We start from the raw sequence: 14,294 nt of genomic DNA on the forward strand, positions 1-14,294 counted from the left end.
TACCAGGCAGTGAAGAAATTAAATGTGACCCTTTAGTACCTGAGAATGATGAACTGGGTCATGTCACACTCGGGAATATGAGATGAACTGAGTGTGCATAAATCTTTTGTGGGTTTTTCGGGCTATGTGGCCATGTTCTAGAAGATCTCTGAAGATGCCAGCCACAGATGCAGGCGGAGCAAACTCTTCTAGAACATGGCCATGGAGCCTGGAAAACCCACAAAAAGCAATGCTTGCTGGCCATGAAAGCCTCGACTTCACATGAGTGAGAATTAGCACACTTTACCATCCACAAACACATGATTATGCGATCCTGCATGAATCAGCACCTGTCCAGCTTTGACCTCTTAGTACTTTCTGTACATCCATCCTCCTCAACAATTTTGCAAGCATGTCTAGGAGAGAGAGGGGGGCACTGTCCTTTCCCCCTGCACTTCTTTCAAGCACACCCCAGCTCACTCACACACAGAAATGTACATGCTCAGGAGCTATGCACTTGGGCTGGCTCTACTAAATACCTGCCTCCAAGACTGGACCCCACAACAGCCTTGCAGCCCTGGTCTTGCCTTTCTTTGAGGACACCTCCAGGAGCCCTGCACCAGCCTGGCAACAAGGCTTATACCCTGGGGCTCTGCCCATGACCACAGCTGCCCAGTCTTATCCTGAAGACTTATCCTGAAGACACTGCTTTCTAGGATCACACTCCTTTTTACCCTTCAGATGTGCAAGGAACTGCTGCATTCAAAAAGCTAAGGTATACATGAAATGCACACTGGTGACTCTGGAGGCCAGGGTTCGATTCTCAGCTCGGCCATAAAACCCACTGGATGACCTTGGGCAAGTCACTCTCTCTCAGCCTCAGAGAAAGGCAATGGCAAACCTTCTCTGAACAAATCTTGCCAAGAAAAACCCGGAATAGGGTTGCTTTAGGGTTGCTGTAAGTCAGAAACGACTTGAAGGCACATAACAACAACACACACGAGTTGGGGGCTGGGGAGGAACTTAAAGACACTGAGGTGGCCCAAGGCTTGGGCAACTAGCTCAAAGTCTGGATTTGTCAGCTTTTGCTGTCGAGCTGCGTACACTTACTGAACGGGCAGCATCTCATTTCTGTGACAGAGAAAAGCTGGCGCTCGCTGAAATTAAGGACACGCACCTGAATCTGCTAGCTCCGCAAACTTTTTCTTCTGCCAAGGCAGCATGCAGGCCAAGAACCCTTTTTGCTTCCAAGGTCTCCCCAGGCGGCCAACCTGGCATTGTAATTGCCCAATCCAAGTTGCCAAATGCTTTGGTCTGCGTGAGGCCCATCTCCTGGGGCCTCCCACACTCTCCTACTACAGACCTGTCATCACAGCAATTGGGCCAGGTCAAGAAAGAATCAGAACCCTTGGTGCATATGGCCCAAATGTGAATTAGACTGGATGTTGTTGTTGCTGCCACAGGCCTTGAGGCTAAGGCTGACTTATGGACATCCTGTCCTATGGCTTTCTTGGCAATATTATTCAGGAGAGTTTTGGCTGTGCCCTCCTCTACATCTGCATATTAATCTTTCTTTTCTTTTTAAAATGTACCCTTAGACATCCATGCACTAACAGCTGCACCCCTCCTCCTCCTCCTCTTCCCTAATCAATGTATACTGGCATAGCAAGAAAACAAAAGGCAACCCGTTGAAGTGGGGATTTACTTTGGCTAACCCTTACCTTTGCCAGTCCTGTCAGCCCTACTTCATTGGGCGTGATGGGGCTAAAGTAAGCCCTTCTCAGTAAGGAGCATCTCTGATTCTTAAAGGGAGAGGCCTCTTGGGCCTGGTACAAGGCGGCAGATGCCAGGGAGCTGCACCTGATGGTGCTGGGCTGGCAAACAGAAAAGCAAGCCATGGCAAGAAGCCTCCAAGCCCCAAAAGCCACGAAGGGCTGGAGCAACAGCAGTTCTGCACCGCAGGGAGACGGCTGCGTGGAAATACAGCCCTCACTTTGCAAACAGCCAGCTGAAGTGAGGGAAAAGGGCAGAAAGAAAAACATTTTTTACAGGGAAGGCTCCTTCCTTGAAGGCAGCCTTAACACCATTTCAAATAAAACTTGGGTAGTAGAAACACAGACAAAACGCAAGGCAGGTGTGAAAAAGACGGCTTAGCCCAGGCCAGACATTGTGGCTCCCTCTTGGCTGGCAACTGCTCTCAGGGCCAGGGAGGCAGAGGCAGAGGCAGCCTATCTTGCTTCCTTATCCTTTGGCTGGTGATGCTGGGAGTTGAATCAGGGCCTATTGTTCTGAAAGCCTTATTCTACCACTGAATAGCAGCCTCTCTCCTGAAAGAGCCGCGTGGGTTCTGTGCTCCAAAAACAGAATCACATCCAACATCAGGCTCAAAGACATCTGTCAGCTTGTATAAAGCACATAACCAAACCTGCAGACATATTCATTTTTGCCTAATGGGTTTAACTTCAGCTGATCATGAGGCAGAGGAGAGAGCTACACACCAAATGCTCAGAGATCCCTGGGGCCCAGATCTCTCCACAAGGCTAGAGGCAGGCAGACAGTGGAGCTTGGCTGAGTTCAAAACAGTCCTCCTTCCCTTGGGAGCTCTCAGCCTCGCTGCCACAGCTGCTTCCAGGTGGAGTGAGCCCAAACGCCAAGGGCGCCTCGGAAACCAGAGCCCATTCCAGTGATATCTCAAGAGGGAGGAGGATGGAGAAGAGGCTTCGGCTAGGCACACCTGGCCTCCTGCAAGCCCACTAACCCGCCTGTGCCCCATATACTCACACATAGTTCAGCAGGAGGAACGCCACCCTTGCCACCCCAATCCATCCTAGGACAAAAAAGCCTCCACATGTCTCCTCTAAGAGGAAACATTTTGGGCTCTTTAGTTTTCGAAGTGGGTATGAGAAGGGAGAAACAGATTTAAGGAGCAATTATGGTCGCAGTGGAGAAAGTGGACTGGGAAAAGGTGGGTTTCCCCTCCTTCATAATAAACAAACACCAAAGGGATCATCTCTGCTCAAGCAGAAGTGTGGAAGGAAAGGAGGACAGGCTTCCCCATACAGCCAATAACCCTAAACTATGCCATTCTGTACTATAGGAAGACAGCTACTGCCTTGGAGAGACTTAGAAGAGGATTATATGCTTTTGCAAAGCCTATGGCCATCAGTGACTACTAAGAAGAACAGCTATTTATCATCTCTCCTAATGGCCAGGGAATATGAGACAGCAATGAAGTCATGTCCGCAACCAGCAGGATGGCTTCCACAGGCCCTTGGATGGCTATTCTGTGAAGAGAATGTGGAACAGGAGGGGCCCTGGGTCCAGTGTATCTCTTCTCAGTTGATTTGGGAGCAGGAACCAAGCCAAAGAAAAGTCCCCTTGAGAAGCAAGTTCCACCCCTTGCAGGATGGGCTGGCTCCCAAAAGAAAAGAAAACCCCTGACTCTATCAGATAAAGCAGTGGTCCCCAAACTGTGCTTTTTAAGGGGTTTGGGACTTCAGTTCCCAGGATCCCAGATTATTGGCCAACAAGGCTGAGGTTTCTGGGAGCTGAAGTCCAAAATCTCTTAAAGAGCACAGTTTGGGGACCACTGAGATAAAGGATTCCTCCAGGGACATTGGACATGGGGAGGCTTCTGGATGCTGGTCTCCCGCTTTTTCTTCTGACCCATGTACGTTGGAGGGGGCTGTGCACTGCGTGGGGTGTATGCAGGAAACCATGTGGATATTTAACACGCAAAGCCTTTTTAGTGACCACAGAGGCCAGAAGGAGGACCCCACCCTCACAGAGGATGCTCAACCCCTCAGGAGGAACAAGCCCCACAACCAGACAGATGGCAGGCCGCGCGTGGGGGAGGGCTAAGAGGAGTGGGGCCAAGGGGCAGAGCAATGGGGGAGGGAAGGGGGCACTTTGCTGGGCCTCCCACCGGACCACTGGGCCATCTGCCACACAGAAGAGCGCAGCCGGAGGGAGCCAGTAACCCGATTAGCAGCCGCGCATGAGCCACAGGGAGCTGGGCTGGAAGGAGCCCCCTAATCTCATCAAGGAGGATTTACCTACTGTCACCTTTGGTTGTTCCAGACCCTGCTCTGCTTTTAAAACACTGATCCAGGTTCCTTGGCAGGGACGGGGCCAAATTAAGTGTTCTAGAATGATACGAGCCGCCATGGGCCCAGGGACGGACATTTTGGGGCCCTGGCTAAGGAGATTGTGTCTGCACACATTGAGGCAGAGGGCAAAGATGCTATGACAGGGCATCCCTGAGGCACCTTCACCCCTCTGAGGCCCAAGAAGCTGAGTGAGTCAGCTGTATCTTCCTTCCCCAGGAGTTTGGTCACGATATGGGAAGCCCTCCTGGGAAGAAGGGGGCACAGCGCAGCAGCCTTGCAAACAAGCAGACAGACAAGCCGAGACCTGCTGCCTGGAGCCAAGCAGAGAGGAGCATCAGCACACGCTCAGCAGGACAACGCCAGATCCTCCGCGCACTTTTAAGGACAGAAGGATCAGCCTCATGCAAAGCATGGCAGCAAGCGGAGGGGCGACAAGTGAGAGGGGAGACAGCACATGCGGGGCAGAGGCCTCAGGCGCATGCAGCCAGAGGGAGGAAGGAAGGGGTTGCCACCAGAGTTTGGAAGGAGCCAGGGAGGCCTTGCTGGGCCATCACTTCTCAAAGCCAGGCTGAGCCAGGGCTTTGCACCTGGAGAGCATTGCCACCATATCCTGTGAAGTCTGGAAGACCAAGGAGGAACCACCCACCTTCACCTGGAAGCAGCAAACAGGTAGGACCTCTCTTTCTGTGCTTCTCTCCCTGATTCCTTTCCTAAGGTGCCTCTTTTTAGAGCAACCAACAGACCAAAGCAGAGGAGAAGTCAAAGAGTCACCACCGGACCTCAAGGCATGTTGAATGCATCCTCTTGGGCCAGTTTTGACCAGAGCTGCTCATCCAATTTCCCTACTCTCACCCAAAAAATCTGCCATTAGCCTCACAGCTAGAAATAATATAGATACAGGTGTTTTTCCTGGGGTGTGTGGAGGTCAACAGCTTTGGGTGTCCTTGTTTTGCAACAAGCTCTGCAGCCAATTCCTTGTTTTGGTAAAGCAGTTTCTCTCAGCAATAAAGCATGTCTGCTCTGGGACAGCTGGTGTTGGTGGGCAAAGAACTGCCCACTGTACAGCGTCTTCCATCCAGTCACAGAGAAGGGCAAGGTGGGCAGTTCTATCTGCCTCCTGAAAGGGACTGCAGCTGCCCTTGACGTGAAGAGAAAGACAAGCCATCTTTCTCTGAGACAGCAGAGGGAAAGCCAGTCCCAGGCTCTCTTTGTCCTGGCTCAGGCCAGGAGTGGCCACCTGCCCTCCTTGCCCAGCCAGGCCTCCTGTTTGTTTGTTTGGGACACCAACTGTGTATAAGTATTGTTGTTGTTGTTGTTGTTTCCTAGTTTGGGATTCAGGGTTGCTAATGACAGTTATAACAAAGACAGCTCTGCAAGCTTTGTCAAGTCCAGGCCTTTTGTTGCATGATGCTAAACTGTCACGTGGGAAAGTCTGAAGAGTGACTAGCAATAGCAAGTACATTTCTATAATGTGGTTTACAATATGTTCGCTAATTGCTCCCAACAAGCTGGGGCACATTTTAGTGCTCTTGGAAGGATGCAAGGCTGAGTCGACCCTGAGCCCCTGGCTGGCACTGAACTCCCAATCTTATGGAACTTTTGATACTAAGAGCTGTTTGACAGTGGAACACACTCCTTCCTCGGAGTGTGGTTGGGTCTTCTTCCTTGGAGGTCTTTAAACAGAGGCAGGATGGTCACTTGTTCGGGATGCTTTGATTATGAGTTTCTGCACAGGAGAATTAGGCTGGACTGGATAGCCCTTGGGGTCTCTTCCAACTCTATGATTCTACGATTCTATGAGTGGCTGCAGTACAGGCATTTAACCACTGTGCCATCAGGGCTCAGTACAGGAAACGCTCTTGTGCTAAGTTAGGCCACTGGTCCACTGAGGCCAGTATTGTCACCACTGACTGGCAGCAATGGCTTCTGGATAATGTCCAGCATTCTGTCAGCATTACCTAAATTGGCTAGGAGGGACTGGGCCCAGCACCTTCTGCATGCACAGCAAGGGCCCTAATACAGGGTTATTCTGGCACAAGAGCCCACAGCCACACCGAGTGGGACATCAACAGGTTATGACCCCCCAGCCCATGGAATGACCATTGCGCAGCTTGCCACTGAAAGCACTCCCAAGAGTCACAGCAGGAGGAAGGCAAGGGAGACGCTCTGAAGGGGCCTTTTTAAAGATGACTCAGGTGCCAGAGGGAGGAACAGACATGCAAGAGGGGAGACATGCATGTGCGCAACTGAGGCCACAATAGCCATGAGCTCAGCCATGTACGGAACGGTTTCATGCGTGTATGGGTCTCTTTCATAAGAAAATAAATAAATAAATAGGCACCACCTTTTTAGGTTTCACTCCACGCTGCATGGAAAGAGGACAAAGGTTAGAAGTTAGACAGGCAGCAGGTACTCTGAGGGCAAGGTGCCACCTGGCAGCATGGCTGTTCCCAAACATTAGAGAGGCAGTAAAGGCGCATTTCCCAGCCCCAGTTTGGGAGCTCCCCACCACCACAACCCTGCCTGCCCTCTAAAAGCCTGCAATAGTTGCACCACAACATGAGAAAAGGCTTCAGAAAAGAATATGGGTGCATTTGGTCACCCCAAGATTTCTCCCCACCTTTCTCAGTCCTGAAGGAAGAGGCCCTTTACATGAAAAGATCCCCCAAAGGCACCAAGCAGCGTGTTTCATGGGTGTACTGTAGTAGTATTTTAGAGTTATAAATGCATATTACATTTTTAAAAAACCCTAAAAGCAAAATACCAGAGAAATCATTCATTTATAGCTTTGTCCTAACACCAAGGAACAAGGACAGCAAGGGGCAAAGGGGCACAGCCTCACCCCTGCAAAATGGCAGTTGTTACCCAATGATTTCACTCTTGGATGGCCACAGGTTAACAGTCTTAACAAGAGACTAAATATACCATATTCCAAGATTTATGTCGAAGTAAGCACCATCCATTTCAGTGGGATGCTCCCAAGCCAGACCCCATAGGGCAGTGATGGTGAACCTTTTAGAGGCTGAGTGCCCAAACTGCAACCCAAAACCCACTTATTTATTGCAAAGTGCCATGTCCCTCTGGCTTTCTAATAACAAACTCTTGCAAACTCTGTGCTGGGGCGACAGCACATGTGCCCACAGAGAGGGCTCTGAGTGCCACCTCTGGCATGCGTGCCATAGGTTTGTCATCATTGCCATAGCGTTATGAATGGCTTTGGTACTCAGCCACAATGTTTAGGAATTGAGGGACTATTTGCCAAGGCCCATATCAAAGGACAGAGCGTTCCCCTCATCACTGTGTTTTCTCCGGTCCGAGTCTGAGGAAAAACAGAGGCCCAAATGCACCCAAAGCTACATCCAAAGCAGCTGCTGAATAAAAGGCTCTTCCCTCCCATGGCTGAAGAAACACAAGGAAGCAATTTCTCCCTTTAGCAGTCCTCAGCTACAAACAGGAGAACCTCTTAGAGGTTACTGATGCACGCATGACCCTATAATGCTGTACAAAGGGGGTATAAACCAGATGTAACCGTAATGACAATGTCTCCTCCTTCAAGGGCTATAAAGACCTCCCTCTCCAAAGGAGGCTCTCTCTCCATGCCCTTCAGACAACCAGGGACCTTCGGCAACCGCGTTCTTCAGGACATCCTCCAGCTGCCTCCACTGACATCTAGTGGCGCAAAGGGGACTCAGGACTGCCACAGTCAGCTTGGGATGAGGGAGGCAGGCAGGCAGGAGGCGCAAGGTGGGGCATGGTCAAGGCAGAAGGCATCTTGTCAAAAGAGAGATATTGCTTACTGAAGGGGGGGCAAATCTTATAGGGACAACGGGTGGAATAAAGGTGGGGGGACCCAACTCATGGCCACCATGCGATGGAGAGGAAGATGGGGGGGGGGGGGGGCAAACACACTCACTAAAGAAGGATTATGAATTATGCAGTAGTGCCCAAAGTGCAATGCTTGGTCATATGCGGTTGTGATTACTCGTTCTTAATCAATACCTATAATGATCGGCAGAATAAAACGTGACGTGATCCCAGCCATCTAGGAGCTTACAGACTAAAATTCAAAGCTAGGAGGAGGCAAAAGAAGAAAATAAGGGCAAACATAGAGACTGAGGGACATGCTTTTTACCTTGTGCTGCCTGTACTCATGTTCAGCTGCAGTTCGGCAGGGGTGGGCAACTGGTGGCATCCCATCCACTGCAGGCAGCATAGCCAATAATGAGGGATAATGGGATTTACAATCCAGTATGAACTCAAGGGGCACATGTTGTCCTCCCAGAGGTAGTCAACCAGAGTTGGCTGACAGAGGGGATGACAAAGAGGAGTTTGTGGAGGAATTTGATGGTGGTGAAGGAAAGAGGTGGACTCACAGAGGCCTTTGGGGGGCGACTGCAGCCATGGGGGGGGGAGGCAGTGAGAGAAAATGGCTGGAGTCTTCTGAGGGAGGAGCAGAGCTTGGGATTGCCAAGAGGGACTTGGGAAAGCAAGGGAGCAATGATGGGCAGGAATGGATTAGGTCACCACAGCAAGCAAGACCACATCTGGATTCAGAGGTCAAGAGAAGGATTTCGTCCTGCTGGGTCCCACAGGACTCCCCTCTTTGCTCAACCCTCTGCTTTTATTCATTCACTCCCTCCCCTCAATGGAACCCTCTTCAGTATTTAGTGGTCTCTGTAGGATCTAGCCTAAGGAACTGAACACACAGTAAGATAATGAACAGGGTTATGACACAGAAAACTGAGGATGAAATTAACATTGGCAACACACATACAAACACCCACCGCCCATGATGAAGGAAACCAAACAAAAATGACTCAAAATGAATGTCATCACTGACTGCACATTCTCTGCATCAGTGTGGAGGATAGTGACTGGACGTGGCACTTGTTATTTCTGCAGGGTCCTGAACAGTGGGACACAATGGCCACAATACCACATTGCGTAGCCCACCTCTGTAGCTGCGGATTGCTGTGCTCCACTGTGGCCATGGGAGTATCCCAGGGGGAAAGGTGTTGGCTGACCAGGTTGCCACCTGACTTTCCAGCAGGTTGCAGGCCTGGTTCACGCCTCTAGCAGCATCAAGTCCCAGGCACCCCTTGCTCAGCCAGCATAGCCACTAAGCCCACTTCCAGGTCATTCAGTCAGCCACAGGGGCCCAAAAGGTGCGACTGCATGGCTCTGCCTTGAAGCCAAGACACCACCCGACTCCCTGATGGTGCAAGTTAGTCTGGCATGTATTTGGGAAATTCGGGAAAACAGCACCAACACAGGATGCAGCACCTATTAATGCTCCTGCACTCTCCCTGCAAGGCAGCGGCCCAGAAAAGCAGATGAGAAACGCTCCCGGGCATCTTGTGGCCCAAGGGATAAAGAGGCGGATCAACCAGGGCAAAGCCATGTTGTTTGCAGAAGTGTGTGCTCTTTGTGGCCTTTCTAGATTTACAAATTATTACTATTGGCACACAAAAAACATGCTTAACAACCATAGAATCATAGACTGGTCTCCTCAGTATTGCCACTGCTGCCACCCTCTGTCTGCAGCGACAAACACAGTGATCTCAGCTCCGAAACATCTCATGCCAACTCTGAAGAAAAAGTCCTTCCCATCAAACAATAAGACAGGCATGGATGGAATTAATCAGACAAAAGACCCAAGGAAAAGTACTCACCAGTTTGCTGGCTTTGGAACCTTCTGATGAATCTGGAAGAGAGGTGGAAAAAAGGGACCACTCAGAAATCCAAGCTTAACTATGGCCAACCAACCTTTGAGGCACAAAACTGCAGGGTCCCCAAGGAATGTCTGGCTGACAAGTCTGTCAGAGGATCCTCTGGGTCATTTCTGGAAAGGGGGGGCGGTATCCAGTGCCATGTCGAGACAAACCAGGGACCTCTCAAGGCAAGGGACTCGGTGGCATTATGCCTAGTGAAAGACACAATATCTGACACTGGACAGGTCTTCCCCAGCGGGGTCTTACATGCCCCCTTTGCACAGCAAGGAAACTGGAGCCCTCCATACTTTGGCAATTGGCACAAAACCCTGAGGATCTTCTGGCCATTCTGTTCAGCTCTCCAGACAGACATTAATCCTAAAATAATTATATCATTGGCATCCATGGCTTATCCTTGTAGGATTTCTCTTCTTCGTACAAGTGTCCCATATGTAACCTTTTGTTTCACTTTTAAACACATTTGTTTTTATCTATTTTAAAAAAACAACAACAACCATCTTCTCTCTTTTTAAGATTTTAGGGCATTATACAAACAAAATTACAACAACACTTTTAAGAAACAAGTTCATGATACTCAGAGCTTCATTATGGGGCGATGTAGGACAATCTGAAACAAAAACTGGCAAACTAGGATACCATTCCCCATATTCTGAACCCAAGAGTCCCGTGCCATCTGTTCTGAAAGCAAAATGGGTTCATCCATAATGCCAACAAAGGCTGCAGAACACAAGGGGCACCCTGAAAAGAACACCATATGCAAAGCAAAAACCCACCACTGGGACCCCACCATTGCACCCCTTTTTTAAAAATGGCTTGCTGCCCAGGCCCAGGAGAGGGCATGTCCTTTCATGGTTTCCACCAACCAGCCTGGCACTTCCTCCTGGCACAGGGCAGCGGGGGGAAACGTCATTTCCAAACCCCTTCCCCTGCATGAGCCACGCTGGCCATCATCCCTGCAGTAACAGAGAGGTGGAGGAAGAGGAGAAGGAGGCACGTTTATTTTGCCGATGTGGTGAAAATGTGCATCAGGGGCACAGGGCAGAACACATAGAAATTAACTATAAACTGGCAGGAAGGAAGAGACAGAGGGAATGGTTGGACCCAGAAATTCATAGATTGTAACAGGGTTAGGAGAAGGAGGTTGCTTGCTCTGAGGATAAGTTACTGAGCCCTTATGGGGAGAAAAAATGTTGGAGCGAAAGGGGAAGGGAGGTCTGCTGAAACATGAATTTGGAGATGGGACTTAAGAAGATGGAAAAGAGGAGGCCTGGGCCTGAGAGAGAACATGAAGAGGCTGCACCTCTGGGAAGGAGATGCTGCATGTTACTGCAATCCCCTTTCCTCTCATCAAAAACAAAAAAGCCATCCCAGGATGCTCAACAAAGATATGTCAGACTTCCAAACTATATACCATATATACCATATAATACTGATCTTAAGATCACTTCACTGGCTGCCCATCAGTTTCCGGGCCCAGCACAAGGTGTTGGTGATCACCTTTAAAGCCCTCAATGGCTTGGGTCCAACCAATCTTCAGGACCTTCTCCTTCCATACAATCCTCCCCGCAGACTTAGCTCCTCAGGGAAAAATCTGTTACAACCTTGTAAAACAAGGCTGTCCTCGACCTCCCAGAGGCCCTTCTCAGCTATTGATCCCAGATTGTGGAATGGCTGCTGGACAAGATCCGTCATATTACCACCCTAAACAGCTTTTAAAAAGCTATAAAGACAGATCTCTTCCGGCAGGCCTTTCCTGAACAGTTCTCTGGCTATCAGAAAGAAAATCTAACTGCTGACCTGACTTCACCACCGTTTATTGAATTGTTTTTAAGTATGTTTTATGTTTTAAATTCTACATTATTTAATTGTATTTTAAGGGCGGGGGGTTTGAGGGGTCGGGCTGTATATTTTAATCTTGTAAGCCGCCTCGATTGCATTTTGTAGAGAGGCGGGATATAAATAATTTCATTATTATTATTATTATTATTATTATAAGTCAGTCCACAAGCCTTTTCACTCACTCCGCTCCTGATCTGCAGTTTGGATGTAGAGGCCTGGGATGTAAGAAGCTGTAAGCCAAGGCTACTCAGAGTGGTGCTCAGTGGACCAGTGCCAGTCCACAGCAAGTTCCCAGGAAAGAAAGAAATAGCTGTACCCGAAGTCCCTGGCACATCGGGGGCAAAACCCCTGCTGGTCCCCTAATCAGATACACCAGAGAAGTGGAGAGGGGGACATGGGCTCCTGGTCAGCTGCTGCCCTCCGCAAGGACTCAGTCCAAGGTCTTCCAAAGTTGAGACCAACCTCCCCAAAGCACAGACCTGAACCTGAGCTCCAGAGAGGAGGGGAAGACAGCATACGGAAAAGCCACAGGACATCCCTACCTCTCTTGGGCACCTTCGAAGTGGAAGACTCAGGCGTTTCCGGGGATGTTGTGTCTGCACCATCATCAAAAACTTGGATCTGCATAAAGTTGAACACAGCGATGTCACACACGAGGACAAACAAGGTGATGCACTTGAGGCTTTGGTTTCTACTCCAACTGAGGCAGGGTCTAACTTTGAGATTTCAACCCCTGCCTCCAACAGAAGGGAAAATGCTTCCCTCTCATTCTGCATAGATGGAGCCCATCCCCTGAAACCCATGCCTGGCCCAGACTGAACACGAGTGTGCCTTACAGACAGCTGTTTCAAAGCCAATCCCGTCAGTTACTGGTTGGGCAAACCTTTACTGGAAACACCAGAGACTCAACAATAGGTTAGAAAGTGCTCCCATCTAACAAGAGTATCTTCATCACCATACATCCCACAGAAATGGCTCCCCACATCTCCTGACCACCCCACTCCCTTGCAGGCCATTGGAGCTTTGCTCTGTGCCTTTTTTATGCATATATATATATATATATATATATATCTGTGTGTGTGAGTGTGTATAATTTACATACAAAAGGGGTTTCAGTTACACACAACAACATTCTGGGATAACAAAAGTAGGAAAGTAAAAACACAAAAGTAGAAAAAAAAATAACTGCATTAGTCTTATGACTAAATATACGTCTGTTTGTACATTTTGTCTGTACATCATTCTTTCAAGTGTTGCAAGTATTGTTAGATCTTCTATCCATTAGATCTCAGACAGAATCCTCAATTTCATCATCTTGGCTTCTAGGGCTATTTCAGGCTTGATCTGCTCAAGGACCCATTTGTTTGTCTTTTTGGCTGTCCATGGTAATAGAAATAATAGATGTAATAGAATCTGGGCAATACTGAAATTGCCATGCTTCAAATAGGGTAAAGTCCGCCTTGTCTCCCAAAGGCAGTATTTCTGACTTGGACCGGTAAACTGAATACCCAGATATTTTACCAAAATTAGTAATCAAAACAAGGATTGACTGCTGGGGCTTTGAATAAAAGAGCATCTGTGAAAAGAGCATTTTAAAATCCTAAACTGGCATGCGCAAGTCCACCGATCCTGGAATTTTGTCTAATAGCACATACTAAGGGTTCCACATACAACCTGAACATTAAAAATGGACATTCCTGTCTTGTACCACATTTCAATGTAAAAAAAAGGAGGACAAAAAAAATTGGATATAACTCTTGCTCTTGGTGCTGTATATAAAATACTTTATCAAAAATGTTTTTGGAAATTAGCCAATACTGTGCAAATAAATGGAGAGTGAATTTTATCAAAGGCCTTCTGAGCATCGAAAGAAATAATGGCTGGCTGTTCAGTTATATCTGAGTGTAAAGCAATCAAATCCACAACCAGTTGAATATTATTGGCTCCCTGACTGTTTTTGGTCAATCCCACCTGGTCAGGACTTGCCAAAGATTAAATGCCTTTTTGTAAGCTGTTGGCTAAAATAGCTGTCTATATTTTGCTATCAACATTATGTACCGATATACGGCGGTAGTTAGTGCAGCAAACATGACCCTTACCAGGTTTAGGTATCAGGGTAACAAAGGCGCAGGACAGACCGTCCAAAAAGGACAGCATCCCAGAACTTAGTTTTGGTCCGCGGGGAAGTCGCAGCCTCCAGACCGCAGGACTTCCCTGCGGACCAAAAAGAACCCACGAAAAGCAGGTTCTACTTGCAATGCTATTATGACGTCTCAGTGTGCCAATGGCACACTCGCAATGTCATAATGGTGCTGCGATGTGCGTACGCTATGCATCCGGCACATAACGACGGCGGCGCCCATCTGTACAGGGCACCGCCATTTTGACGCCTTCATCATATGTGAGGGGCGAGGGGTGTCTAGAAGTGCCGCCCCCCACACGTGACGAGGGCATCCTTTTGCATCCGTCTGGACCGGACCATAAGCATCATTTAATGATTAAGAGAGGAAGCTGGATACTAAGATGTGTTTGTAAAGTTGGAGTAGGTGTTGTGACATTCAACAAGGAGGAGCCAGGAGATTTCTTTCACGTCAAGCCAGGCAGCACCTCGATCTCTTTCTCCCTCAACAAACCA

At 48.7% G+C, this 14,294-nt stretch overlaps 1 protein-coding gene across 13 annotated transcripts in view; it reads right to left on the reverse strand.

The window, feature by feature from the left end:
- The window catches only part of DCTN1 (dynactin subunit 1), a 73,125-nt gene that overhangs the window by 32,933 nt on the left and 25,898 nt on the right, over positions 1-14,294 (reverse strand). For 9 of the 13 annotated variants that reach the window (XM_089526481.1, XM_089526476.1, XM_089526477.1 and 6 more), the window contains 3 exons: positions 12,202-12,280; positions 9,761-9,792; positions 6,433-6,453 (listed from right to left, as the gene is read on the reverse strand). In XM_089526481.1, coding sequence (XP_089382607.1) covers positions 6,433-6,453; positions 9,761-9,792; positions 12,202-12,280 — 132 coding nt within the window. The remainder of the gene's footprint in view (positions 1-6,432; positions 6,454-9,760; positions 9,793-12,201; positions 12,281-14,294) is intronic. The other 4 variants (XM_089526483.1, XM_089526480.1, XM_089526479.1 and 1 more) reach the window with 1 other exon arrangement.

The sequence above is a fragment of the Sceloporus occidentalis genome, unplaced genomic scaffold, assembly GCF_023333645.1.
Source record: "Sceloporus occidentalis isolate IW3139 unplaced genomic scaffold, rSceOcc1.0.p SCAF_5, whole genome shotgun sequence".
NCBI lineage: Eukaryota > Metazoa > Chordata > Lepidosauria > Squamata > Phrynosomatidae > Sceloporus > Sceloporus occidentalis.